This window comes from Stegostoma tigrinum, chromosome 12, assembly GCF_030684315.1.
Source record: "Stegostoma tigrinum isolate sSteTig4 chromosome 12, sSteTig4.hap1, whole genome shotgun sequence".
Lineage (NCBI taxonomy): Eukaryota > Metazoa > Chordata > Chondrichthyes > Orectolobiformes > Stegostomatidae > Stegostoma > Stegostoma tigrinum.
In genome coordinates this window covers 44,461,292-44,489,195 of record NC_081365.1, presented here as the reverse complement: position 1 = coordinate 44,489,195, position 27,904 = coordinate 44,461,292, and the positions used below count along the sequence as shown (strand labels likewise).

The 27,904-nt window shown below is 41.7% G+C and overlaps 2 protein-coding genes across 7 annotated transcripts in view; one reads left to right on the top strand and one right to left on the bottom strand.

The window, feature by feature from the left end:
- The window catches only part of bcor (BCL6 corepressor), a 311,037-nt gene extending 298,193 nt beyond the window's left edge, over window positions 1-12,844 (bottom strand). For 3 of the 6 annotated variants that reach the window (XM_048540210.2, XM_048540212.2, XM_048540221.2), the window contains exons 1-2: window positions 11,922-12,843; window positions 11,608-11,689 (exon numbers count right to left, since the gene is read on the bottom strand). In XM_048540210.2, coding sequence (XP_048396167.1) covers window positions 11,608-11,689; window positions 11,922-12,031 — 192 coding nt within the window. In that variant the 5' untranslated portion in view covers window positions 12,032-12,843. Of the gene's footprint in view, window positions 1-1,715; window positions 2,491-11,607; window positions 11,690-11,921 lie in introns of those variants that run through there. The other 3 variants (XM_048540220.2, XM_048540211.2, XM_048540215.2) reach the window with 2 other exon arrangements.
- A 746-nt stretch (window positions 12,845-13,590) lies between these two features.
- atp6ap2 (ATPase H+ transporting accessory protein 2) overlaps window positions 13,591-27,904 on the top strand; it is a 43,388-nt gene continuing 29,074 nt past the window's right edge. The window contains exons 1-3 of the mRNA XM_048540778.1: window positions 13,591-13,752; window positions 20,742-20,869; window positions 24,996-25,124. Coding sequence (XP_048396735.1) covers window positions 13,674-13,752; window positions 20,742-20,869; window positions 24,996-25,124 — 336 coding nt within the window. The 5' untranslated portion in view covers window positions 13,591-13,673. The remainder of the gene's footprint in view (window positions 13,753-20,741; window positions 20,870-24,995; window positions 25,125-27,904) is intronic.

The following is a 27,904-nucleotide window of genomic DNA, read 5'->3' as shown; positions in this document are numbered from 1 at the left end:
AGCAGTCGGGGTTATTAAAGGGCAACTATGATAGAGAATCCACTCCTCACTATAAAGTACCCGCTTTCATGAAAGCAAGACCAAGGAGGAAGTCTGAGTGGAAACTGTAGAAAGAAGGACTGATGCTACTGCTTTACTGTTAATTCCAGTAAGAGTGAAACTTGTGTGACTCATTTAAATGAAAAAATAGCGAGAACACAAAATGTTGGCGGTTTCATACTTGTGCTGACTATTTTGCAAAAATTAATGTGAAAAGAAATTTCACCTCCATTTTCAATGTGGTTTTGAAATACCCACAATCATGGACATCAAACAGATTGAAATAAAACTCGCTTTTCACTCCAATCACAATGATAAATAAGTTGAAATCTTTAAAACCAAGAACAAGTCAAATTTTCATATTTTATATAAATGTGTAGCTCTTGCTCTCAATCTCAACTGTGAAAAATGTTTAAGTACATTCCAATAAAAATTCCTGAAAATTATCATTACCTGAACCTCTGCTTTTCTGGATAAAAAGGTAAACATAGCATAGCCCAACCAGACCACTAGCTGCTCACTCAGAGAGAGACAGTGAGAGGGAGAGAGAGAGAGAGAGAGAGAGAGGGGTGATTGGCAGTCATCTAACCTGAGGATCATCACACCTCAGGTGAGGGGAGAGTTTGAGAAGGGGAGTCCTTCATGGTAACCTCAGCTAGGAACTGAAGCCATTGTTGACAACACTCTGAACTGCAAACCAGCTATCCTGCAAACTGAGCTAAACAACCCCTCCACCTTTACTTCTCTGAACACGTTGGCTCACTTGCTGAATACTTCCAGAAGTCTCTGTTATATTATTTAACACATAACATCACTATTTTGCTTTTGCTTAAATTCATTGTCAGGTTCATTTTTAAGTAATAAACACAAGAAATATTGCAGGCAGCATGTGCAGAGAGAGGAGCATGGGGTTAACACTCCAGGTGTAGATTTTTTTTCAAAACAATTGGTCAATGTTGACCACTAGTCTACATTTGAAACTTTAACATCTGTTGGCTCCACAGATACTGCCAGACCCGTTGGATGGTGCCAGCACATTCTGTTTTGTTTCAAAAATTCAGAGTCTGTAGTTTCTTTTATTTTTCGGCCTTTAAGGTAATAACGATCCAGAGAGATGGGCCGGCGCACAGTGAGTTGACTGCAATTGTTTAGTCTGCCCGCCGGAGCAGAAGAATTCTGACTAATTACTGAAAATTCTCAACATTAATATACTAAAGTTATGGGGTAAAACTTAAAAAAAACAAAGCTGCGACCTCAGCATCTGATCACTCAACCAATAAAACTGACATCCCTATTTATCCCATAACGTCACAAACACGAATTGAAAAACATTGCTGAAATACGTACTCTTCCATCAGCTACGATCACTGAAAACTACGCACAAACAGAACTCACGTCTTTTGCTTCAAAGTATGAGAGAGTTCTTTAAAAACAAGTGTCTCAAAATAGTTGCGCTTAGACTTGAATGAAAGATATTCATTGTGTACTTTTAAATATAGTATTTGCTCTTCACATGTAAACATGGGCAGGGCGCGGAGTGTGAAGGACAACCTATATACATGGCAGCTCCATTAATGATCCGGAGCATGAGCGATCAGAGCCACTACTACATCCAGCAAACTGATCTGTCACACGCGGAAAGGGCGTTTAAAATTTTAACACTACTTTGTGCTTACAATCATGCGGCTCACAAGTCACAGAAAATGGCATCGTGGTCAGAAACAGCTCTTCCAGTCGAGATATTATTGCCTATTGTTCACGGAATTTGTTCTTGTCGTTAAGGTTTTCGATCACCCATTTCGATAAATAGCGATCTTAAAGGTGTAGGCGATATTCATGTCGTAGTTTACGAGCCAACATGGAACTTCGAAGGCAAAGATTCCTTCCAAACCTTAATTTCCTACTCTCCACGTCTCCACCGCTCCCCGTGATTATGTTTGTTTGGCATGGATTTGACCCCGTTTTACTAAATAGCTAGACGGTAGTGATCACCAATCAAAATCGCTACGTTTATGGCTTTTATGCATACTTTGAGGAAATATGGATCTGCGCCCAAGTACGTCACTCACCCTCTCTGGGGTGAATAATGCGATATATTGCTGTGTTCAGAAACCTCACGCACACACCATAACCATCGTCAGCGCACAGGACCTTGTTAAGGCTAAATTGTTTATACCATTCTAGTGATACAAGTGTGGATCTGTCTTCGTGTATAGTCTTCGGAAAACGTGGCGGCGTGCACACTGAATGTACAATATCGCTGTAGGTTCGAGTCCGTACTTGCAGTCGACAAGGATGCAAAGGGCAGATTTTTTTTAAGACAGCGCCACTGCTTTGCTGCTGATGCACTTCGTATGTAAAGTGCATCCGGGAGCACAAACACTGCGTCCTGACCCACAGATAACGATCCCTGTTTAACCCAAGGTAGCAAGTATGATTGGCATGTGGTGGGGCATGTGTCTAATATGCAGGCACAGTGCTACTGCTGACTGCTTTCCCGCTCCCGAGTCGGAGCCATTGTCTGTGAACAGGCAGTCAAAGCTAAGTAAGTATTCAATGCGTCTCAACAACAGTGGCCCCCTTCACATTCCCATTCCACAGCCTAAGGTTCATTCTGCACGATCTATAACTACATTCCGCGACCCATTCATACCATAAGCAATACACTGCCTTCGGGGAGGAAGGATATGATATCAAACTTTTTCGACTCCATTTTCGAGTGCAGTCTGTTGCGATCGACAGGAGGGTTACGATCGATACGGGAAAGCCTCGCAGTTAATAAGAACTGTAATATCTTTCAACCACCATGCTTATTTGGGCCTATGCAATCTCGGTTAAATATGAGAGGGGTACCGTTTTAAATACTTAGCGAGCATTCCTAATAAATAATTTGAAAACATGCGATACCGCTTCGAGATGCTTTTACCACAATTACGTAAACAATTTATTTACAGAACACATGGCCAATGAAAAGCAATATCGCGACAAGACATCGAGTCATATTTTTCATCCAGTTAAACAATTAGTGATAATTTAATACAATAATTCACAACCGTTCGACACATCCATACTGTATTGTGTATAAAAGCGACCAGAGCGTTTCTGCTCCTCCTCTCGTTGACAGATCAACAAAACGCCTCTTTTCTAAATATCGTCTTTAGTTAGATTCTGTTCTGAGTCACAGTCAAAGTGCTGTAAAATTAAATTCAGCCCCACAGAGGTGTAATTATTTATTAACTGCAGAAACTTTTCAATATACCAAAAGATACATAAAATACCGGAGCAAGTCTGCAGCAGTCCAATACACACTCTGCAAGGTCCGCTTTCAGAAATACACACTCTGCAAGGTCCGCTTTCAGAATACTTTCAAAAAGCTCTACTGACATAAACCAAAAGGACTGCGGATGCTGTAAATCAGGAACGAAAGCAAAAGTTGCTGGAGAAGCTCAGCAGGTCTGGCAGCATCTGTGAAGGAGAAAACAGAGTTAACGTTTCGGGTCCGGTGACCCTTCCTCAGAACCGGATCACCGTATCCGAAACGTTAACTCAGTTTTTTCCTCCACAGACACTGCCAGACCGACATAAACCATTCGGCCATCTCTTTCAGAAATCCCAGACAGTTGTAGATCACTCCGAACCACTCACTGATGGTCACAGTTTCTATTTTTTAAATTGTAAACTAATACTGTCTACTGTAGATAATACTGCTTTGGTTCGTAAAGCGTTTTTATACAGATTTAATGTCTTTAGTACAAGCGCACGGCTCACAAGGGGTCTAAAGCTCCCTGGTGCTTTGCGTGTGACCTTCCTGTGTGAGACTCACATGACTGCGAGCAAAGATGGTAAAGCACAATGTAAAGTCCAAGAAATGTTAACCATTTGTTAGTAACGAGTTTCACATTATTCACAAAAACGTGGCCGTTACTTCAATTTTGAGAGTTTATTTAGGCAAAAAGATGATTTATCGGAATATGACTCATCAATTCAGGTGTTAACGATACGCTAACGTATGGTGCAGAACAGTATGTATTTGATCTGGTGAGACACAATGTCGCAGAAGCCTGGCTGTATTAATGATACGACAAAAGTGACACCGATATTTTTAGACGTATTCCGCGGGAGAATCAATAAATGCGCTTAAAGCAATCCTTTCCCGATTGCCTAGCAATCCTTTCCCGATTGCCTACCAAACGTTCATAGGTAGAAACTGGTGCAAATGGGACGGTTCGAACACATGACATGACTGCTGTGTGGGCAGAAAGCAATCAGCAATTTGACCATGTGCATAACTTTCTCTATTCAACAATATTGTTTATTTTCCTCTCGAAAGAGAAAAGGCTTTATTCAGCAGTAAGTTATCCACTAACTTCAAAATGTATGGTATCTATAAAGTACAAAGAATTTCTTCGTGGTGACCTGACTCTCTGTTTCAGTTTGGCATAGCATCCATATAAATGGTGGCGCACATGCAAAGTGGGAGCTAAAGCAATCACACAAGATTAAAATGCTAATTTCCCTACTCCTGCAGCCACCAGTGTGTCACCCTCAATAGCGACATTATCCGACAAACACGAAAGGCAGCTTCCTCGATATCAAACACATACTTATGAAAAGCTATGCCTTTCTTTCTTGCAAAGTTTCGTTTTTCAAGTTCAAAGCTTTGCTGTTGCATGCTGCAGTTCCTAGATACGCTTTCCGAGTGGAAAATTGTGTGCAAAGTTTACGGCGACTGTTAAATTAATATTTTAAACAACACGTAGTCCTTATCAGAAATGGCAATCATCCAGACAACATACATTTCTGTGGTAGACTGAAGCACTGCATGCAGAAAATTTAATCTAATATACAGCTTTTCTACCAAAGAAACTAGATTTTAACCCTTTACGAATACTGATTACATTTTAACAAGCAAAGTTAAATTTTAAATATCTAGTGTTCTGAGAATTTTTTCTGGATTTGGATACATTTTCCAGAGTCTCGATTGCTCTAATAGGTAATTATACACAACAATGTTATACATCATTATTGCAGACTACGGAATAAAAACACATCAGTGACGTAGGTGTTCTGTTGTAAATAAGCCATCCTTCTCACTGTAGTTGAGTGAATAACTACATTATGGAACAGTAACTTCTGGGCCGAAATCCGGTCGATATTTTAAAGAAGAAAAATACACACTACCATAAAGAAGTCAATTACAAAAAAAGCAATTGACCACTTTTAGTAGCATACAGCTGTGGACTGGCCACTTGTAATATGAGATTTGTATTTAATGCGAGTAAACACTGGTTATTTACAAACTGTACAAAAAGACTTCCAAGTAGGCTGCAGGACATTGTTGCTTCATGAATTTGGGATCTTTAATATCAATCAATTGTGTGAGCACCTCGAAAAAGGGGTCAAGAGCAATTACAAAACAATGATCAACTGAATAAGTTTGACCCAAGAAACTTCTTCTACATGAATTAAGGGTACCCCTCCCTTTACATGCTTTTCTTGAATTTACAACGTGTTCCTTTCCCTCACCTTCACTCCCCACCAAATAGGTATTCTTGGAGTACAAATCAACAGGTACTGATTTGCCACTGGTACTATATCCAATTCACCCTTATTTGAGTCTTGACAAAGAATTTTGACAAGTTATTTACCAATGGGGAACATCACAGTCAAGCCAGATCTTGACCTCAGAAGTGTGAACACATGAACTTCCAACAGGCTTCTGGGAAAACACGCTGCGGCTGGACACATATCCCTCCATCTTTGTTAATAATTACAGTTAGAAATCTACAAAGCCACCAACATTTTCTGCTTAAATTAAATTACAAAGTAGTAAAGGCATTGTAATGCCCTACTTACTGCTACTTTGGCTGAGATCAGCTAAACGAGTAGTTTGACCTGGAATAATGCAGGTTGTATGGCTCAGCTACCTGCTGAATAAGCATGCTGATCGATTAGGAAAGCTGTTTTTTATTCAAAATTCTGATTTTAAACTTAACTAACAAATGACACCTTTAAATTTTTCTGAACATTTGGTAGAAATTATTTGAACAGAATAACTATTTTCAATTTCCTTTCAATGAATTGGATTTTGAAAGTGGCATTAAATTCAGAAGCTGTTAATAGGTTTCCAAATATTTTATGTCTACTTTCTGCAGATACAACTTTATACTATCTTATGCATCACACAAAATGATGTCTACCTCACATTGACACCAACTGTGCTGTATAACAGCAGGAGAAAACATTTGCCATAAGATTTAGGATCATCTCCATAAAATAGACACAGACTTTTCTGCGATAGAGATAATAGGAACTGCAGATGCTGGAGAATCCAAGATAAGAAAGTGTGAAGCTGGATGAATGCAGCAGGCCAAGCAGCATCTCAGGAGCACAAAAGCTGATGTTTCGGGCCTAGACCGAGAGAGGGGGGGGATGGGGTGAGGGTTCTGGAATAAATAGGGAGAGAAGGGGAGGCGGACCGAAGATGGAGAGAAAAGAAAATAGGTGAAGAGGAGAGTATAGGTGGGGAGGTAGGGAGGGGATAGGTCAGTCCAGGGAAGATGGACAGGTCAAGGAGGTGGGATGAGGTTAGTAGGTAGGAAATGGAGTTGCGGCTGGGGTGGGAGGAAGGGACGGTTGAGAGGAAGAACAGCTTAGGGAGGCAGAGACAGGCTGGGCTGGTTTTGGGATGCAGTGCGGGGAGGGGAAGAGCTGGGCTGGTTGTGTGATGCAGTGGGGGGAGGAGATGAACTGGGCTGGTTTTGGGATGCGGTGGGGGAAGGGGAGATTTTGAAGCTGGTGAAGTCCACATTGATACCATTGGGCTGCAGGGGTCCCGAGCAGAATATGAGTTGCTGTTCCTGCAACCTTCGGGTGGCATCCTACAGAACTAGTCCCCCTCCATCGACACCCTCATCTGCCTAGCTGAACTCGTCCTCACCCTCAACAACTTCTCTTTCAAATCCTCCTACTTCCTACAGACAAAGGGGGTGGCCATGGGCACCTGCATGGACCCCAGCTATGCCTGCCACTTTGTAGGTTACGTGGAACAGTCCCTCTTCCACACCTACACAGGCCCCAAACCCCACCTCTTCCTCCGTTACATTGATGACTGTATCATTGCTGCCTCTTGCTCCCCAGAGGAGCTCGAACAGTTCATCCACTTCACCAACACCTTCCACTCCAATCTCAAGTTCACCTGGGCCATCTCCCACACATCCCTCACCTTCCTGGACCTCTCAGTCTCCATCTCAGGCAACCAGCTTGTAACTGATGTCCATTTCAAGCCCACCAGACTCCCACAGCTACCTAGAATACACCTCCTCCCACCCACCCTCCTGCAAGAATTCCATCCCTATTCCCAATTCCTCCGCCTCCGCCGCATCTGCTCCCACAATGAGGCATTCCACTCCCGCACATCCCAGATGTCCAAGTTCTTCAAGGACCGCAACTTTCCCCCCACAGTGGTCGAGAACGCCCTTGACCGCGTCTCCCACATTTCCCGCAACACATGCCTCACACCCCGCCCCCGCCCAAAGAGGATCCCTCTCGTTCTCACACAGCACCCCACCAACCTCCGGATACAACAAATCATCCTCCGACACTTCCGCCATCTACAATCCGACCCCACCACCCAAGACATTTTTCCATCCCCACCCTTGTCTACTTCCCAGAGAGACCACTCTCCGTCACTCCCTCGTTCGCTCCACACTGCCCTCCAACCCCACCACACCCGGCACCGTCCCCTGCAACCACAGGAAGTGTTACACTTGCCCCCACATCTCCTCCCTCACCCCCATCCCAGGCCCCAAGATGACTTTCCATATCAAGCAGATGTTCACCTCCACATGTGCCAATGTGGTATACTGCATCCATTGTACCCGGTGTGGCTTCCTCTACATTGGGGAAACCAAGCAGAGGCTTGGAGACCGCTTTGCAGAACACCTCCGCTCGGTTCGCAATAAACAACTGCACATCCCAGTCGCGAACCATTTCAAATCCCCCTCCCATTCTTTAGATGACATGTCCATCATGGGCCTCCTGCAGTGCCACAATGATGCCACCCGAAGGTTGCAGGAACAGCAACTCATATTCCGCTTGGGACCCTGCAGCCCAATGGTATCAATGTGGACTTCACCAGCTTCAAAATCTCCTCTTCCTCCACTGCATCCCAAAACCAGCACAGTTCGTCCCCTCCCCCCAATGCATCACACAACCAGCTCAGCTCTTCCCCTCCCCCCACTGCATCCCAAAACCAGCCCAGCCTGTCTCTGCCTCCCTAAGCTGTTCTTCCTCTCAACCATCCCTTCCTCCCACCCCAAACTGCACCTCCATTTCCTACCTACTAACCTCATCCCACCTCCTTGACCTGTCCGTCTTCCGTGGACTGACCTATCCCCTCCCTACCTCTCCACCTATACTCTCTCCACCTATCTTCTTTTCTCTCCATCTTCGGTCCGCCTCCCCCTCTCTCCCTATTTATTCCAGAACCCTCACCCCATTCCCCTCTCTGATGAAGGGTCTAGGCCCGAAACGTCAGCATTTGTGCTCCTGAGATGCTGCTTGGCCTGCTGTCTTCATCCAGCTTCACACTTTATTATCACAGACTTTTCTGCATCAGCTGCACTACATCTGTAGTGTACATTTCTTATTCCTTAAAGTCAAAACTGAGCTCTCTGAAAGCTCCAGTGACTATCTTACACTGGAGTTAAGTGTAAGATAGATTTGTTGCCTAGCATTGGTGCCTCACAGCACCAGGACCCAGGTGCAATTCCAAACTTGGGTGACTGTCTGTGTGGAGTTTGCACGTTTTCCCTGTGTCTGTGTCAGTTTCCTCCCACAGTCCAAAGGCATGTAAGCTCAGCAAATAGATTTCTTTAAATACAGGAATATTTAACTATATAATCCCAAGTGTTCAAAGTCTTATGTCTATAGCGTATACCCAGTCTCATGTATTAAAAATAGCATTGACAAAATCTGATTATTTACATTCTTGACAACTGAATTCTATCAAATATGTCGTTAATATATTTTTGTGTTTTAATTTGCTTTAAAAAGGTTCAATGAGTTAGTAAACAAAAGTAAAACATCCGTAATATTAAGATGCACTCTACAAGAATATTTGTGAACGTTTAAAATTGATTCCTATGAAAATGTAAATCTCTCATTTGTCCAATATCTCTCACATTTACCAGTAATGAGTGTTGACACAATTATGCAAGTTATAAACCCTTAAACATAAAAATACACAATTCCCTTTGGTAACCACCTACATCCTGTTATGCTCTTCCTTCTGCCTAGTCGAAGTCATTTCAACTTGTTTTTTCAAATTTCAAACCACCTAGCCTTTGGTGCTGCCATTCAACATAATAGCTATGCCCACCTTAGATATCCTCCTTCTGGGAAACTTTCATGATTTCCTATTCTGATCATTCAGCTAATGTATGTCCAACTTCACTTCATAAAGCCCAAATGGACATAGGCAAGCATTTCTCGCACATGATGGTTTAGCAATCCATCACTGTGTCTAGCTGCACCACAATAATTTTTATTGAACCTCAATTCTGGAGAGCTAACTGGCATTCCTTTTTCTACAATAAATTGTATCCTTACAACTTGGGCAACTCCCCCACTCCCCCAACCCACCAAGCTCTTAAACAAATTTATAGATAACTCAAGCATTTCTTTGTCAAAGATAGGAAACAATGTTCAGCTATTGATACTGCTGCTTCTCCTTGCCCACCAAGCTAAATATCCTCACAGCTCTAAATGCTGTAAATTTTGTTTTAAAAATCAATCTTTTCAGAGATTTCATTACACATTCTGGAGTAATTGGGATTTGAACCCAGGTATCCTGGCTTCGAGCATGGACACTGCTACTGGACCACAAAAGCCCCCAACCTTGCAATTCTTCCACCTATGTCATGCACCTGCTGCCTCCCAAACCTACTTCCCACAGTTGAACAGTCAACTACCTTTCCTGTCCCCAGCACTAATTCATATTATAAGTAGCTCCCAAATATTATGGTGCTCAGTGCCTCTCTCTTTCAAAATCATCACTATCAATCTTCAAAAGCTCCACGTTTTCTGTTGCAAATTTCCATACCTTCTTTCCTGTCTAAAGATTTTAGCATCTAAGATCCAGGCCAGCGCATCTTGCAACCAACTCTTGAAATCCCTCCACTTACAGTATCATAACAACACAAACTAACCAAGTCAGAAACATTCAGTGAGATCAACTGTGTTACATGATGCATTCCCGTGTTTCTTAAATTTACCGTGGTTCTGACAATGTTGATCTTCCAGTTCTCAACTGCCCACCTCCTTTCTCGATGGCTTACTTTCCTAGTTATTTAAGAGTCCCTCAAGAACCAATCCTTGGCTTCTTCCTTGAATAACAGCTCCTGCTTTAACTCTCAGTGAGCATTCCTGATCCTTTCACTACATGTACAAAATCAAGTGGTTTGTCCAACAATTGACTTTAGATAAAGACAATTTCTTCAACTTAACAATATGGTCGATTCCATTATCCTAATCCCCTCCAGAAATTCAAGCTCTTTCCAGTCACCAACTCAAAAGGTGTCATGCTACTCTCAGCTGTGGTGCTCACTTTGACCTTCAGCTGAGATATCAATGCCATGTCCTTCATAAAATCCACCTCCCGTCTTTGCCATATCCCCATGCAGGTGCCAATGAAATGTTAATGTGACAATTTTGCCCACCACTTTTCTGATGGCTATCCTCCCTTTTGGTAACCTTGATCACCATCTCTTCATCCAAAATGTGACTGTCCACGCTATTCTTGCCCAGCTACACTGGGTCCTGTCCCATAAGGCCTCACATTTTATACTCCTTGCTTTGGGTCTAAAGCCTCCATAAACATGTAGCCTTCTGCAGCAGAACCTACCATCCAAAATTTTTGTCCATAATGCACCCATCCCCAAATTCATCACCAGCAGCTGTACTTTCAACTGCCTATGCTCCATGTTCTAGAATTCCCTCTCTAAACCGCTCTTCCTTTTCTCCTTTAATGATACTCACTCATATCTTAAGTCAATCTAATAATCTCTTCTTCAACTGAGCCTCCATTTTTCCCCGATTTTGGGAGGCGTTTCGACCGAAAATTCCACATAAAAGCAAAATTGCTCTAACTACTCTCATGGTCCATCTAATCGTAAAAAAGGAGCCTAGAATTATCTCGAGATTGTAAGAATTAAATTACCTGCTCCAGAACCACTTTTTCCTTAATGCGCAGCTTTTTAAAAGCCTCTCAAAATATAAAATCAAGGCAAAATAAATCTGTATTTAACTTGCGATCTTATAGAGAGGTTCAGCACTGCAAGGGTAAATATAGAAAAGGAGCAAGGAGTTGATAGAAAATATACTTGATTGAGAGCAGGTAAACGTGTTAGAATTACGATCGCAATTACCATGCTGGCTGAATTTCTGCTCCAATCACCTTCAATTCAGCCGGCACTTCACCTTTGGAAGTGTTATCAACATCTCCCTATGATGGCCTACTACGTGCTTTCGGACTGAAACGGTTAAACATTTAGAAGCAGGACCCACCTTCTTCCCACTTCCCAAACACTGCGAATCAATAACTTTCAAACTCTCGAGTCTTCCTCTGTCATTTTCTGGGTCCTCTAACCTGGAAAAGACGATATTGAAGAACATGATTCGATCAATTAATACTTAAAAGTTCGTGGAAAAATATTACATTGTGGTGTTTGAGTTAATAAAACGATGCTGACTTTGACTTGGGATGTATGTGCAACGTTTGTATTTCACAAGATTTGTCGTCTATGATTGCATCCGTTGATTCACTGAAAACAGATGACCCGTATATGCGCTCGAAGAGGAAACCCGAAGCTCAAACTCACTTGGCGTTGGGCTTGTCGCGATCGTCCTTGCGGCCGATGGGCTCTGCGGGCACTGATCGAAAATCGCCATACATTTCCTTCCAAACGCGTTTCTCTTTGGTTTTCGCCATGTGTCTTTACAGAACAGTCTCTAACCAACGTTCACCAGTTGTCCTCACGAGATCGGAAGGCCTTTTTGTTTCATTCTCTTTAAAAACTTAAGAGGATAGAAAATCCCACAGGGGAAAACGTATCGAAAAAGCTGATCGAGCCCTCACGGCAGAGGCGGCAGCAGCATGATGAGGAAGAGGAGGAGGCTGAGGAGGAGGAGGCTGCTCCGCGGCTTTCACTACTCTGGAGAGATAAAATCGAGGTCGGATGAGATGGCTTGCAACGTTATTTCATGCCAAGCACTGGTGAAGGGACGCTGTTCCTCCAAACAAATCTCTAACAACTTCAACTGCTTCCTTTTGATTTCCACCTAAACACACGGGAGGCTGAAAGCAGATCTTCTTTTCTGACTGACGCTGTAGTGAAAGGAAAGAAAACAGGTTCCAGCTTCCCTGTTGTCAGTTATTTTTAATACAGTAGTTTCTTGATATTTAAAGCATTAAATAATGTACTCCAGTCTTGCCCTTTGAAATGCGCCGAGCTTTTCGTGCCTTTACCTCCCTTATGTCACCACTTTCTCTCATGCAGTCCTGGTTGGGGTCCGGGTCACTGAAGATTCCACCTTTGCCCTCCTTTCGCCACGGTGTCCTGCTAAATCGATTTTACAATCCTGTCTCTCCCCTTTTTTTTACTTTTTAAAGTTGTGTCTGACGTAGGGAAAAAAAGACACAAAAAGCACAGGCAATAAAAGCGACGCAGCGAAAACGAGCAGGTTAAAATCTCGAGAGTCGACTTGTGTGGCTGCTGCTGTAGCAGCTTGTCAGCTGGGCTGTCCCTGTTGGTTCCTCCGCTCGGGTTCGGGTTCGGGCTCGGGCTCGGCCGCCGTTCGGTTCAGGTTCGTCTCGGTCCGGGGAGTTTCGCTGGATTGAACCAGGCGAGCCTGAGTATCAGTCGGCACCAAGCTCTTGAATGAGTGAAAGAAATTAATAAAATATCTCACAGTGGGCGGCTTGGGGATTCTCTACTCTATATTAATTGTTTTAGTGTAGTCCGCGCTGGAGCATATACATTTATTTATACATTCCAAAGTGAATAAATTATTACACCGCTTGCTCGCCACCTTTGATACCAGCACTTTCCAAACCAACTTGATGAGAGATGTAGATAATAAAATGTGAGGCTGGATGAACACAGCAGGCCAAGCAGCATCTCAGGAGCACAAAAGCTGACGTTTCGGGCCTAGACCCTTCATCAGAGCCCCTCTCTGATGAAGGGTCTAGGCCCGAAACGTCAGTTTTTGTGCTCCTGAGATGCTGCTTGGCCTGCTGTGTTCATCCAGCCTCACATTTTATTATCTTGGAATCTCCAGCATCTGCAGTTCCCATTATCTCTGATGAGAGATGTAGGTGGGAGGAGAAGAACGAACGCCCTACTGACTGGTGGTTCGCTCTTTCGGATCCCACGGCTGATTGGTGCTTCTGGTGTCAATCAGATGAAGAGGGTAACGCGGGGCATGGCATACGTAGCCTCCTATTAGTTCATTTTCTGTCAATCGAAGCTCATCACGTGCCCTAAATCACGTGTCCGGGAAGGTATCGGCCAGTCCCTTTCCCTCCCATCTACCTCTTGCCTACTTCGTCCAGAAAGCAGTGCGGCGGCAAAATGGCGCGTGGAGTCGGAGGTTTGAGCAGTAGTGTTGTTTTCGCCCAGCTGTTCTTCATCAGCGCAGCCCTGACAACTGGTAAGACTTACATCGGTCCATCTGTCTAATGAAATCCTCATTGTATGTTGCGACATCCTTTGATTTAAATTAGTTGTCCTCAAACGGGAGGTTTTAAACGCCGGTTTTGATTATGGCAGTTCGATGAATCAAGGGAAGGCTTTTATATTAAAATAATGCTGTAGTACACTATTTGCAATCGTCTCTTGACGGTTAATTTATTTTTGGGAATGTACTCAGTTGACGTTTCTTACATTCAATTGAAAATACGTTGACTCAAAAGGAGATGAAGATGTCATGTGACTTTTTTTTCGGTTCCCTCTGACTCAGTATGTTAAGTCAGAGCTTTCTCAGAGGCACTGTATTTTAAAACAGTAACTTCTTAAAAATATGACCAAACTGGTCGACTAAGTTTAATATACTGAGATATTGTCGTTCCACGTTAGAAGAAACGTTAGACAGAGGTTCATGAACAAGTTCTAGATCCCATGATTTACATTGAAGACCGATGTGTACCCATACAATATTTCTGCTTGGACTGATGTAAATCAGATTAGCTTCGCATGTCAGCCTGCAACGGTAGTTGAACAACCTCAGCACGTGCATTGACAGGAGGCAGATAACACTTGTCAAGTGATGCTTTTTCAATAAAAGAAAGTGGAAAAAACATTCTTCCTTGCTTGAAATTACACCATCATTACCACATTCTCCATGAGTCTGCCAGATGTTACCATTGACCAAAGTTTTTTTAATGAAGTAACTGTGATGACAGCTTGGCTATAAGACCACAGAGGCTTTGTATCATGTGATCTGCCTCTTGATTCTTTGGAACCACTGGCCTATTTTGCTAGCAAGTGTTAGTAGAATAATGAAACACACATCAGTGATTTGGATGTAGTAGCAACATTTTTAATAAGAGCAGTGCTGCTTTACTTGCCAATAGAGCTGCAAGCTACCCTTTGTATAAGGTGCCAATGTTAGTGTAGATGTAGTGCAGCAAATTAGCTTATTTTGAGAGCCCCTCTGAGTTCTAATAAGGCTGAGTTGCAAGATTATAGCATCACCTCCAACTTTATATACCATTATAATTTGGATGTGTTGTAACTGAATCAAAATCTTTTTTAACTAATGGGCTAGTACCATTGTAGAACCATCATCAGCACAGTGATTGCAAAAATTCACTGCAGCATACTACCACAATTTTCCCAAGTAAAGGGTGATGAATGTCACTTTACCAAAATTGTTATATCCCAATTTAGCTGCTGTGTTTGTGATAATGGGAACTGCAGATGCTGGAGAATCCAAGATAACAAAGTGTGAAGCTGGATGAACACAGCAGGTCAACCAGCATCTCAGGAGCAGATGCTGCTTGACCTGCTGTGTGCATCCAGCTTCACACTTTATTATCTTAGCTGCTGTGTTTGCCTATCTAATGTCTTTACTAACTTTTGAATGGAAGTCAATCTTGGAATGTCATGGAAATGTGATGCTTCATAATGATACTGTAATTTATTTAAATTTTCTTCATAATTTGTCACTGGTTTAAACTTATGCTTTCTTGCTTGGAGCTCCTGAGTATTATGGTTATCATCCATTTTGTTAGCACATACTTGTCAAGTGACTCCTTTTTTCAGCTTTAATAATTCAAAGTATTAAATCAGATTTGTTTTGCTGAATACCCTGCAGAACTGCTGTAATGAGTAGCAACATAATGCAAATGCTATTTAAAACAATCTTGAATAGTTCAGATAAAATAGGTAAATGATTTGAGTATTTGTGTGGTTTGTCTAAATTTTATAGTAAAACCTGCAAGTAAATGAATACTTTATGCATTTAAGTTTTTTATTTTTCTGATTAAGATGAGCTGTAGATTTTAGCATTTGTATTACAGTCTACTAGTACTTAAATATTTTGGTGTAGAACAAATATTTTAAAATTGTATAGCTTTGCGTTCAAGAAAATAAACCTGGTTCTTGGTAAAAGAATACAAAAACAGCTTCATGACCTGTCCTTACTTTGAAATCTAGTTACCGGCAGTTGAGACTACTTCCTTTGGGCCCATTGTTTGTGGTACGTTCTCATGTAGTCGGTGCAAACTCAAGGAAGCTTTGATGGAGAATATTGAAATACTTAAGCTTTGTGGGGTAGAATATTTTTTGCGATATACTTACATTTCTAATTTATTCTGCCGTATGATATATTGGAATAGATGTGAACCTGTTGTTCATTTTAACAATTTTAGTGATATTAAATAGCACTACCACTTGATCTCTTCAACTAGTCAAAGTATTGATTAATAGTCGTGTTTGAAAGTAGGTACTTGTATTTACAAAGATGTATTTGACTTGTAAAAGTGAAGTTGGTATTGCCAATAGCTTATTATATAAAATAGTTTCTTGTGGCTAAGTTTAGTAATTAACCTGTTCAGGGAGGATATTAATACCCATCTCTGGAGTAGATGGGACTTGAAGCCAGGCAAACTGGCTTAGCAGGTACACTACTACTGTTGCACCACAGAAGCCCCCAGAGTAATCTCTTGTGAGCCTAGAGCAGATAAACCTTTGGTGAATGGATATTAAATATTAGACAGAATACTAGGAGAGCTGTTGTTTCCTTTTGAATGATGCGATATTTCTGCCTCTAAGTGGGCAGTCAGACTGGATCTCATTTTGTTGTTTACAAATACCAGCATGCTTTTTGCACCAAGTATTAAGTTAACCCACAAACGTCTCAAGACCAAATTACTTTGATTTTTTAAGGCATAGCCTCACAAGGAGGTGGAACAAAGTAAGTTGAGAGACTACAGAACGCCTGTATTGATTCTTGCACTGACAGCTTATTCTTCTATTTTCTATTTTAGAATGAAGAATCTGAGAGTATTTAAATCTAAAAGATTCACCTTCAAAATTGCAAATTCTAGCTTTTTAAAGCTTTCTTGCTTTCTAGAAGAAAGCGTTTTCCCTTCAGTAGTGTCTTCAATGTCCTAGGGACAGCCTAAAGTCACAGGAACTGTTTTGAAGAAGGGTCACTGGACCTTTAAAGTTAACTTTGCTTTCTCTTCACAGATGCTGCCAGACCTGAGGTTTTCCAGCAGTTTGTTTTTGTTTTAGATTTCAGCATCTGCTGTTATTCTGGCTTTTTTTAAGTCTACAAACTGCAAGTGATATTTGCTAGATAATCTATGGTGCTGATCAAGAGAGATATATTGGTGATGACATTGGGAGATAATGCCTCTGTTCTTAAATCATGCCAGAATGTCAGAAACAGTCTTGGCTCTCACTTTAACCTGCAACTGTGCAGCACTCCCTCAGCACTGCATTGGAGGATCATTTTCAGTTTTCTATTCGAGCCCAAGAATAGGATTGAAGAACCTTCTGATTCAGAGCTGAGTAAAGCTACCAACTGTGCCACCTCTAGGATAATGGCTATCATACTTGTGATGCTTTCACACTGGCAACATTATGCCAATGGTGTAGCATAAGGCTTTGTCCTGTAGTGCAAATACTATTTTATGAAATTTACTGTGTTACTTCCCAATGTATCATTCTTTAGGTTTTGTTTTAATCAACTTCTTCAGATATGCAATGGCACACTTCTGAAGCAGGGGTGGCATGTGACACTGGGCCTCTTGCCTCAGATAGGGACATCACTTCACCCTGAGTCCATTTTCAGATTTGACCGTTTTATGCTTGAGATTGTAGGAACTGCAGATGCAGGAGAATCTGAGATAACAAGGTGCAGAGCTGGATGAACACAGCAGGCCAAGCAGCGTCAGAGGAGCAGGAAAGCTGACGTTTTGGGCCTAGACCCCCTTCTGAAGAAGGGTCTAGACCCGAAACGTCAGCTTTCCAGCTCCTCTGATACAGCTTGGCCTGCTGTGTTCATCCAGCTCTGCACCTTGCTATCTCTGACCATTTTTATGTGGCAGGATTCAAACCCATGTGCTCAGATCATTACTGGCAGTTCTGGATGGAGTCCAGTCACATTACCACTACACCACCTGCTTGTATTTTGTTTCTATCCTCCCTTTCCAGCACAAAGATGAAACCATTAGATGTGTAAACCTTTCCACAATTACTGTCATTTTTACATAACCCTGCCTCTTGGCCTAAATTGTCTCTGTGCTGAAAACAATTAGCAAAGCATTTTGTTTGTGAAGTACAATTAATTTCTATCTGTTGGATGACTCAAACTAATACTGGTAGTTGGGCTGGTTGTTACTCCTGTTGAGAAAGAAAGACTTCAGTTGATGGGAAATGGAACCATGTTACTGAGAGCATAAGTTAAAAGGGAATGTCTGCTTTAATGTTAAACAACCCTTCAACTATCTTTGCAAAATTATTTGAAAAAAGGGCTGATTATTTAAGAAGAATTCTTGAAGTAATTGTAAAAATACTAGCTTTGCAACACAAATGAGAGATAAGTAATTAATTGTGCATGCATAAGCACAATGGTCAAATTCTATGAAATTATGGAATGAAAGCAAGATATCAGGAGGCCATTTGAACACCACTTGACCTGTAATGACTCCACTGTATTTGTCTTTGGAACTTCAGCTTTAGTCGCCATTCCCTTCCCTCATGGGGATGTCAAGCCTGGACTCTGGAAGCCTACAATGAGATACTGCTACTCGTTTACTGTCATGTGCTAGTTTTTCCTTGTCTCTTTCCATGACTACTGAAACCTTATTATTATATTACTGTACCTAATGCTGTCAGTTGAAACTTGCAACACTTTTTCAATTGACAAGATTTTTTAAAACCCAGCAAGTGCCTGAGTAACTAACTGAGACTTGGAAGACCTAAATATTAAACTTTGGTACTGTAATCACTGAGATAATGTTTACCTTAAAACTCCCAACTGACCACTTGTCAATTCATACATCTTTAAGACCTCTTTTGTGATTTGATGTGCCTTTTGGTGCATTACCAAGTGTTTTTCTACATGTCCAAGGTTAAAAGATGAGTTTCAGCAGATGAAAACTGTGAAGTTGTCACAGCCAAGACTGGTTTGAACTTGACTTGCCATCCGTTCACACATCAGCACAAAAGCAACAAACAAGATCTGGCTTGCTTTTTGTCCTCACTAGCTTGAGAGTGATATTATCCTTTGGTTTCTAATCAGGTTGAGATCGAAACTCCTTTTAAACTAAGAATTGGAACTGGAACCTTCTGATCAATACTGGAATTTTGTTCAATAGTGGTCTAGGTGGGAGATGCGTAGATGTCGTAATTACATGAATTAAAGGAAACTTATGACAGATTCATTTGGCCTACTTTTCTAGCTATTGGAGTTACGTTGCATAACCCCCACCATAGTTTAGTACCAAAGCAGAAGTTCCTGAAAAGCTCAGCAGGTCTGGTAGCATCTGTAAAGAAAAAAAATCAGTTAATGTTTCACATCCGGTGACCTTTCCTCAGAACTGATGGTAGCTGGGAAAATATCTTTAGGTGGAGAAAATAGGGAGGGGCCCAAAGAGAGAGAACAGTTGGACAGACAAAGGAGTTGATAACGATTCAGCTGAGAGGGTGAATAGTTGTTAATGAGGACAGTTAGTGACTAACAATAGGTAGTGTATAATAGGAGGTTGTGATAACAAGGCCTGGTGTGTGCGTTAAGGGGCTAGAACATGGGGGAGTTTAGGCCCTAAATTATTGAACTCGATATTGAGTCCACAGGCTACAGGGTCCTCAAACAGAAAATGTGGTGCTGTTTTTCCAGCTTGCGCTAATCTTTGGGCCTGGTGACCTTTTACTCCCCACACCCACCCCTCTCCCTGTTTTCTGCATATAACCTGATGTTTTCCCAGCTACCGTTGTTCTGAGGAAGGGTCACCAGGCCCAAAATGTTAACTTTTCTTTTTCTTCACACAAGCTGCCAGACCAGCTGAGGTTTTCCGGCAACTTGTGTTTTTGTTCCTGATTTACAGCATCCATAATTCTTTGGTTTTTAGTATAACCCACCTTGTAGCCATATTATCTTTACAAAATGCATTTACTATAACTTTTGAATTTCAAAAACTGATTTGGGGACTTTCAAGGCATTCTCAATTGTTCTTTTGTCTCTGTCTCAGTCTCTTCATTTCAAATGAAAAAAAATAGCGTTCATACCAGATAGCAAATTGTGAAGCTGGATGAACTCAGCAGGCAAAGCAGCATCTTAGGAGCACAAAAGCTGACGTTTCAGGCCTAGACCCCTCATCACTCCAAAGGGTCTAGGCCCGAAACGTCAGCTTTTGTGCACCTAAGATGCGACTTGGCCTGCTGTATTCATCCAGCTTCACACTTTGTTATCTTGGATTCTCCAACATCTGCAGTTCCCATTATCTCTGATCAGCATTCATACCAGAAATTGCTTGTGATTCATGATGGGCTAAATATTTGCCCATTTTGTGATCTTTGTTTCACCTATATGTTTCATGACTGTTCCAAGTGGTCAAGTGTCTTAAGTTATGGCTTTAGAGTTTCCCTGCATGGCATCCCTTGTGCTTTGGCCAACAAGTTAGACTTAACATCATAGAATGTTACTGTGATTTTGTGTAAAATTTGAACCTTTCCTTTTTTTTGTCTTGTCCGTCCCAAATTGCCATTGTACGGAGTGGCTTGCTAGGTCATTTAGAAGGCAATTAGGAGACAGCCAACTTGTGGATCTGGAGTCAGATGTGGGCCTCCTCGGATAAGGATGCCGGACAGATTTTTCCTCTCTTTTTAAAGGATAGTGAACCAGATGTGTTTTTGCAATAACTAATGACAATTGGCATGGCCACTATCACTGAAAACAACTTTCCAGATTTACTAACTGAATTCAGATTCCAGCAGCTGCCATGATGGGATTTAAGCCCATGTTTCCAGAGTATTAGCCTCTATCTGTATTTCTAGTCAAATGACATTACTACATTGTTACCATCTCCATAGATAAGTCAACTGTATCTGATGCACTTGTCATCAACTGTATCTAGAAAGCCATTGATGGAAGAATCTCAAATCTAACCATTTAATCCCTTTTTAAAGGTATCCTTGGTGATCGGTTCAGTGTATTGAGGGCCTCACAGTCTGTTCGTTTCCAAGACGCTGGACCTTTGCCTGGGGGCCGCATTCCAGATGTTGTGTCTTTGTCTATGGGCTTTTCAGTTGATGAGGTAACTGACACTTTTTTCCTGTATACGGCAAACTGAATTTTGTCACGATTCTATAAAAGGAAAACTTATTAATTATTGTCATGGGATACCAGCTTAATATTTGCATACCCTTTGAATCTGAGCCTCACGTATAAGAGCTTTGAGTTACATGCTGTGAAATATGCTTTGCATTTTCACCTATGTAAATTACATCAAGCGGCCCAAAGTTTGGGTTAGCAATACCGGTGAAACGATCAGCATTCCCCATTATTTAGGAGTAAGACAGATAATAATTTCCAGCAACTGCACATGAAATGCAGAAGTCAGGGACCTGTTGTCTAGTTCTTCTCTTGCTTTGAAGAGCATGGAAGGCTATGACCTGGCAGTACTTGGATAAACAATAAACATACTGAAGAAATCTTTAAAGATATTTAACTTTTTAAATGCCTGGCCCTTTATTGTTAAATGTTCTATCTAGCACTGAACATTTATGTTAAACAAAAATGCAGTTTTGGTTCTTTGGCACTTAATTACTGATGATTTAAAGATTTTTAAAGTATTTTCTTGTTGCTTTTTAATTTTAAGACTTGCAATCCCAACTTCTCCTCCATTCCTCTTTTCCTCTTTTACATAACTTTTGTATTCAGTTATGTATTCTAGTTATACTTCCAAAGGGATTCTACAAATACATTTTAGCACAAAAGCGTAGCTAGGGAGAGCATAGAGTGCCTTAAAGATCAGCAAGGCTGCCTGTGTGTGGAACCTAGGGAAGTGATTGCTGGGCTCCTTGCTGAGATATTAGTGTCATCAATCACTACAAGTGAGGTGCTGGAAAACTGGAAGTTGGTGCCACTATGTAAGAAAGGTCGTAAGGAAAACCAGGGAATTAAAGACCAGTGACCCTGACATCACTGGTGGGCAAGATGTTGGAGGGGGCAAGGACAGTCAAAATAACTTTGTGGGAAATAGTGTCTCACTAACTTGAGTTTTTTTTTTGAAGAAATAACTAAGAGGATTGAATAAAGCAGAGCGGTGTCTGTGATCTGTATGGACTTCAGTAAGGCATTCAAGGTTCCGCATGGTACTAGTTAGCAAGGTTAGACCATGTGGAATATAGGGAGAGCTAGCCATTTGGATCCAGAACTGGCTTGGAGGAAGGAGACGGGTGGTGGAGGATTGATTTTCAGACTGGAGGCCTGTGACCTGCAGTGTGCCACAAGGATCACTGCAGGGTCCACTGCTTTTTGTCATTTACGTAAATGATTTGGATGTGAACACAGCGGGTATGGCTAGTATGTTTGCAGATAACACCAAAATTGGAGGTGTAGTGGACAGCAAAGAAGGTTACCTCAGAGTATAGCAGGATCTTGATCAGATGGGCCAATGGGCTGAGGAGTGGCAGATGGAGGTTAATTTAGATAAATGTGAGACGCTGCATTTTTAGAGAGGCAAACCAGGACAGGGACTTGTATGCTTAATGGCAAGGCCCTGTAGAGAGTTGCTGAACAAAGAGCAACTTGGATTGCAGGTTTACAATCCCTTGAAAGGAAGTCACACGTAGTTGGAATTCTGACAAAGGCATTTGATATTTTTGCCTTTATTGGTCAGTGTGTTGAGGATCGGTGTTAGGTCATGTTGCGGCTGTAGAGGGCACTGGTTCGGCCACTTATCAATTCTGTTCTATTGTGTTCAGTTCTGGTCTTCCTGCTATAGGAATGATGTTGTGAAACTTGAAAGGGTTTGGAAAAGTTCCACAAGGATGTTGCCAGGGTTGGAAGGTTTGAGCTATTGGGAGAGACTGAAGAAGCTTGGAATATTTTCCCTAGAGTGTCAGAGGCTGAGGTCTCTAACCTTAGTTTATAAAATCATGAGTTGTATGGAAAGGATGAATATCCAGTCTTTTCCCTGGGGTGGAGGGATTCCAAAACTAGAGGGCATAAATTTAAGGTGAGAGGACCAAGATTTAAAACTGACCTATGTGGCAACTTGTTACGCAAACGGTGGTGCATGTATAGAATGAGCTGCCAAAAGAAGTGGAGGCTGATACAACTACAAATTTAAAACGCATCTGGATGGGTCTGTGAATAGGAAAGGTTTTAGACGGAAATGGGCCTAATGCTGGCAAATGGGACAAGATTAGGATATCTTGTTGGCATGGACAAGTTGGACCAAAGAGCTGTACGTGGTTACAGACCCTATGACTTGGACTCTTAAGTGCTTTACCAAAATTCTTCCATGATACTAATAGAGGTGAAGTTAAGGCGTAATTGTGACTATCAATCTTTACACTGTTTGTCATGGTTTGTTTGTACACTGATTTCCAGACTTGGAGACATGTATTGCAGGCAGTGAGTAGAACCAAGAAAGCAAGTCTTTGTATTAAGCATGGAAGGAGGCCTTTTGGCCCATAGATTTTCTTACTGACCAGCATGAACACTATCTACTCTAATCTGATTTTCCAGCACTTTGCCCATTGCCTTCTATTGCTGTGGCCCTTCAAGCAAACATCAAAACACTTATTAAATGTTGTGGCTCCAGTCTCTACACCCCACTGTGTTCCAGATACCCAGAGCTTCAAATGGGTAAAACAATTCCTTCCTCCCCACCTACACTCTCTCCACCTATCTTCTTTACTCTCCATCTTCGGTCCGCCTCCCCCTCTCTCCCTATTTATTCCAGTTCCCTCTCCCCATCCCCCTCTCTGATGAAGGGTCTAGGCCCGAAACGTCAGCTTTTGTGCTCCTGAGATGCTGCTTGGCCTGCTGTGTTCATCCAGCCTCACATTTTATTATCTTGGAATTCTCCAGCATCTGCAGTTCCCATTATCTCTTGACTCCCTTGTATTCTGATTTTCTAACTGTATTGCTATTACTTTTCTAATAATGAAATCCAACATCTTCCCAATGACAGATGTTTGGCTACTTGGCCTATAGTAAGTTTCCAGCTTTCTGTCTGCATAATTTCTTGAATAGAGGAGTTAGATTTGCAGTTTGCCCTCGGCTGGAACTCCTGAATCGAGGGAATTTTGGAAGATTACAGACAATGTCCACAGTTTCTGCAGCTACTTTTAAGACCAGAGAATGCAGACCATTAGACTCAGCAGATTTGTTTGCCTTTAGTCCCATTAATTTTCCAAGAACCTTTTTATCGCTCTGATAATAGTGGTTTGTTTTAAGGTTTTCCCCTTCCCTTTGCCCATCTTTATTTTACCTGTTTTTCTTGGGGAATGCCTATATTCCCTTGGTACTAGTAAAATAGATACAAACACTTGTACAAAGTCTATTCCAATGCTTTTATTTTCTGTTATCAATTACCATTACCATCTAATGCTGTAGGAACCAACACTTGCTTTGGCTACTCATCTTTTTCATTTGTACAATTCCAGAAGCTGATAATGTCTTTATCATCTTGCTAGTTCTCTCTTTTTTTTTCTAATTTGTCCTTTTTTAAGCCTTCCTTTCGGAAGAGTTTAGAAATTGTTCCTTGAGCGAACCCTATGTTGTCGTAGTATTGTGCTCCTTTCTTTCAACTTTGTCTTTTCAATTTGATGTCATACACACTGTGCCCAAGTAAGGAAGTATCTTTCACATAACATTTTTCTCTTTTTCAGTAGCATATATTTGAGAGCTACAAAAAAATCCTTAAATGTTTGCTGCTGTATATCTGCTAGAACGACTTTCAAAAAAATTTCCACTCCACTTTAGCCAAAGTTGTTCTCGTACCTTTTTAAAATGCCTTTATTGAAGTTTAAAACATTACTTTCAATCTAAGTCCATTTTGGTTGTGGGTTGAGGAGACTTGCACGCATGACTGTTTTGTGTTGAACAAACTTGCTATCGTTTTGACTGTTGTATCCTGCATATGAACAGTGACTCTTTTATTTTGTGGGTGAGGTGGCTTTTTAGTTGTCTTATTAACCACAATCATTGAGCTAGGTTACGCTCTTTATCCCTGTACTGCTCGTCTGCTTTGTATTATTAGTTTTTTTGTTATGGGTGGTATCCTTAATGGCCTTGTGATTATAGCTAGTTTGGAACCTAACCTTGATCAAAATTGAAGCTGAATTTGACGCTGTGTTTGTTTGGCTTATGAAAAGCAGGAACAAGTTGTACCAGTTGCCTGAAAATTATACAATTTGCTTTTCAAGGATCTTTTATGGCCAGGACTTGCTCGTGGCAGCTTGTTTCGTCGACCAGGTGCCAACTTTCTAGTGACTGTGAGGGGAATAGAAGAACTGATTTTGCCCAAGAGTGAAATTTCATACGTTGTTGAAAATGTGAGTAGTTTTCCATCTGTGTGTAACCTGACAAAGGTCAATTCTTTCTGCAAAATTGACATGGAAATTATTATAATACTGCACCTTGGCAGACAATAGGTTTCTACCAGGTTATAACGTTTTAACTTCATTTCAATTCATGATTTTTTTTGTAAGTAACAGAAATTATGATGAAGTATTAACCAAGCATTTAGGTGTTGAAGCCCAGTTCTCTCCTGTGAAAGTGCCGGGTTACTAGTGTTTACTATGCCATCCAAACTTGATATTGCTAATATTTTAGCAGTGCTGATTACTGAAAAAACTTTTTGGGATTTCCTTTTGGCTTTATGAATTTGTACATTGTCATCTGTGGAAAGGAATTTAATCATGTATCTTGGTTGGTAACAGGTGGTGGGTTTTGTAGTCATTCGCAGGATAAGGGCATCACTGGCTAGGCAGCATTTATTGCCCATCTCTAATTGCCGAGAAGGCAGTTGAGAGTCAACCACATTGCTGTGGGTCTGGATTCACAGTAGGCCAGACTGGCAAGGACGGCAGTTTTCTTCCCTAAAGTAAGTTAGTGAACCAGATGGGTTTTTCTGACAATCGACAATGGATTCAAGATCATCCTTTTTATTATTGAATTCAAATTCCGCCATCTGCCATGGTGGGATTTGACCCTGGGTCACCAGAACGCTATCTGGGTCTCTGGATTAATAGTCTAGCGATAAAACCACTAGGCCATTTGCCGCTCCATGTGTCCCTGGTGCACCTAAGTTGGAAGAGTTGTCATCTTTCTCATTCCTGATTTATGTTCAGTAACTTCTGTTGAGATATTTCTTGGAGCTTGCCACTGTTCAAACTTAAACTACTTGTCTATTTGGCTTATGAAAGATAAGTCATTCTTCAGTTATAGAACTTACAGTACAGGCCCTTCGGCCTTCGATGTTGTGCCGACCTGTCATACCGATCTGAAGCCCATCTAACCGACACTATTCCATTTATGTCCATATGCTTATCCAATGATGACTTAAATGTACCTAAAGTTGGCGAATCTACTACCATTGCAGGCAAAGCGTTCCATTCCCTTACTACTTTGAGTAAAGAGACCACCTCTGACATCTCTCCTATATCTTTCACTCCTCAATTTAAAGCTATGCCCCCTCGTGCTCGCCGTCACCATCCTAGGAAAAAGGCTCTCCCTATCCACCCTATCTAACCCTCTGATTATTTTATATGTCTCAATTAAGTCACCTCTCAACCACCTTCTCTCTAATGAAAACAGCCTTAAGTCCCTCAGCCTTTCCTTGTAAGACCTTCCCTCCATACCAGGCAACGTCCTAGTAAATCTCCTCCGCACCCTTTCCAAAGCTTCCACATCCTTCTTCTAATGCAGCGACCAGAACTGTACGCAATACTCCAACTGCGGCCGCACCAGAGTTTTGTACAGCTGCAGCATAACCTCTTGGTTCTGGAACTCGATCCCTCTATTAATAAAACACTGTATGCCTTCTTAACAGCCCTGTCAACCTGGGTGGCAACTTTCAAGGATCTGTGTACATGGACACCGAGATCTCTCTGCTCATCTACACTGCTAAGAATCTTACCATTAGCCCTGTACTTTGCCTTCCGGTTACTCCTACCAAAGTGCATCACCTCACACTTGTCTGCATTAAACTCCATTTGCCACCTCTCAGCCCAGCTCTGCAGCTTATCTACGTCACTCTGCAACCTACAGCATCCTCCGTCACTATCCACAACTCCACCGACCTTCGTGTCGTCTGCAAATTTATTAACCCATCCTTCTACACCCTCGTCCAGGTCATTTATAAAAATGACAAACAGCAGTGGACCCAACACCGACTCTTGTGGTACACCACTAGTAACTGGTCTCCAGGATGAACATTTCCCAGCAACATGCACCCTCTGCCTTCTTTCAGCAAGCCAATTTCTGATTCAAACTGCTATATCTCCCACAATTCCATTCCTCCGCAGTTTGTACAATAGCCTATTGTGGGGAACCTTATCGAACGCCTTGCTGAAATCCATATACACCACATCAACCGGTTTACACTCATCTACCTGTTTGGTCACCTTCTCAAAGAACTCAATAAGGTTTGTGACGCATGACCTTCCCTTCACAAAACCATGCTGACTATCCCTAATCAATTTATTCTTTTCTAGATGATTATAAATCCTATCCCTTATAACCTTTTTCAACACTTTACCAACAACTGAGGTAAGGCTCACTGGTCTATAATTACCAGAATTGTCTCTACTCCCCTTCTTGAACAGGGGAACCACATTTGCTATCCTCCAGTCGTCTGGCACTATTCCAGTAGACAATGACGAGTTAAAGATCAATGCCAAAGGCTCGGCGATCTCCTCTCTGGCTTCCCAGAGGATCCTAGGATAAATGCCATCCAGCCCAGGGGACTTATCTATCTTCACCCTCTGTAGGATTTCTAATACCTCTTCCTTGTGAACCTCAATCCCACCTAGTCTAGTAGCCTGTATCTCAGTATTCTCCTCGACAACATTGTCGTTTCTTAGAGTGAATACTGTTGAAAAATATTCATTTTAGTGCTTCCCCTGTCTCCTCTGACTCCATACGCAACTTACCACTACTATCTGTGATTGGCCCTAATCTTACTTTCGTCATTCTTTTATTCCTTAAATACCTATAGAAAGTCTTAGGGTTTACCCTGATCCTATCCGCCAACAACTTCTCATGTCTCCTCCTGGCTCTTCTGAGCGCTCTCTTTTTAGGTCTTTCCTGGCTACCTCATAGCACTCAAGCG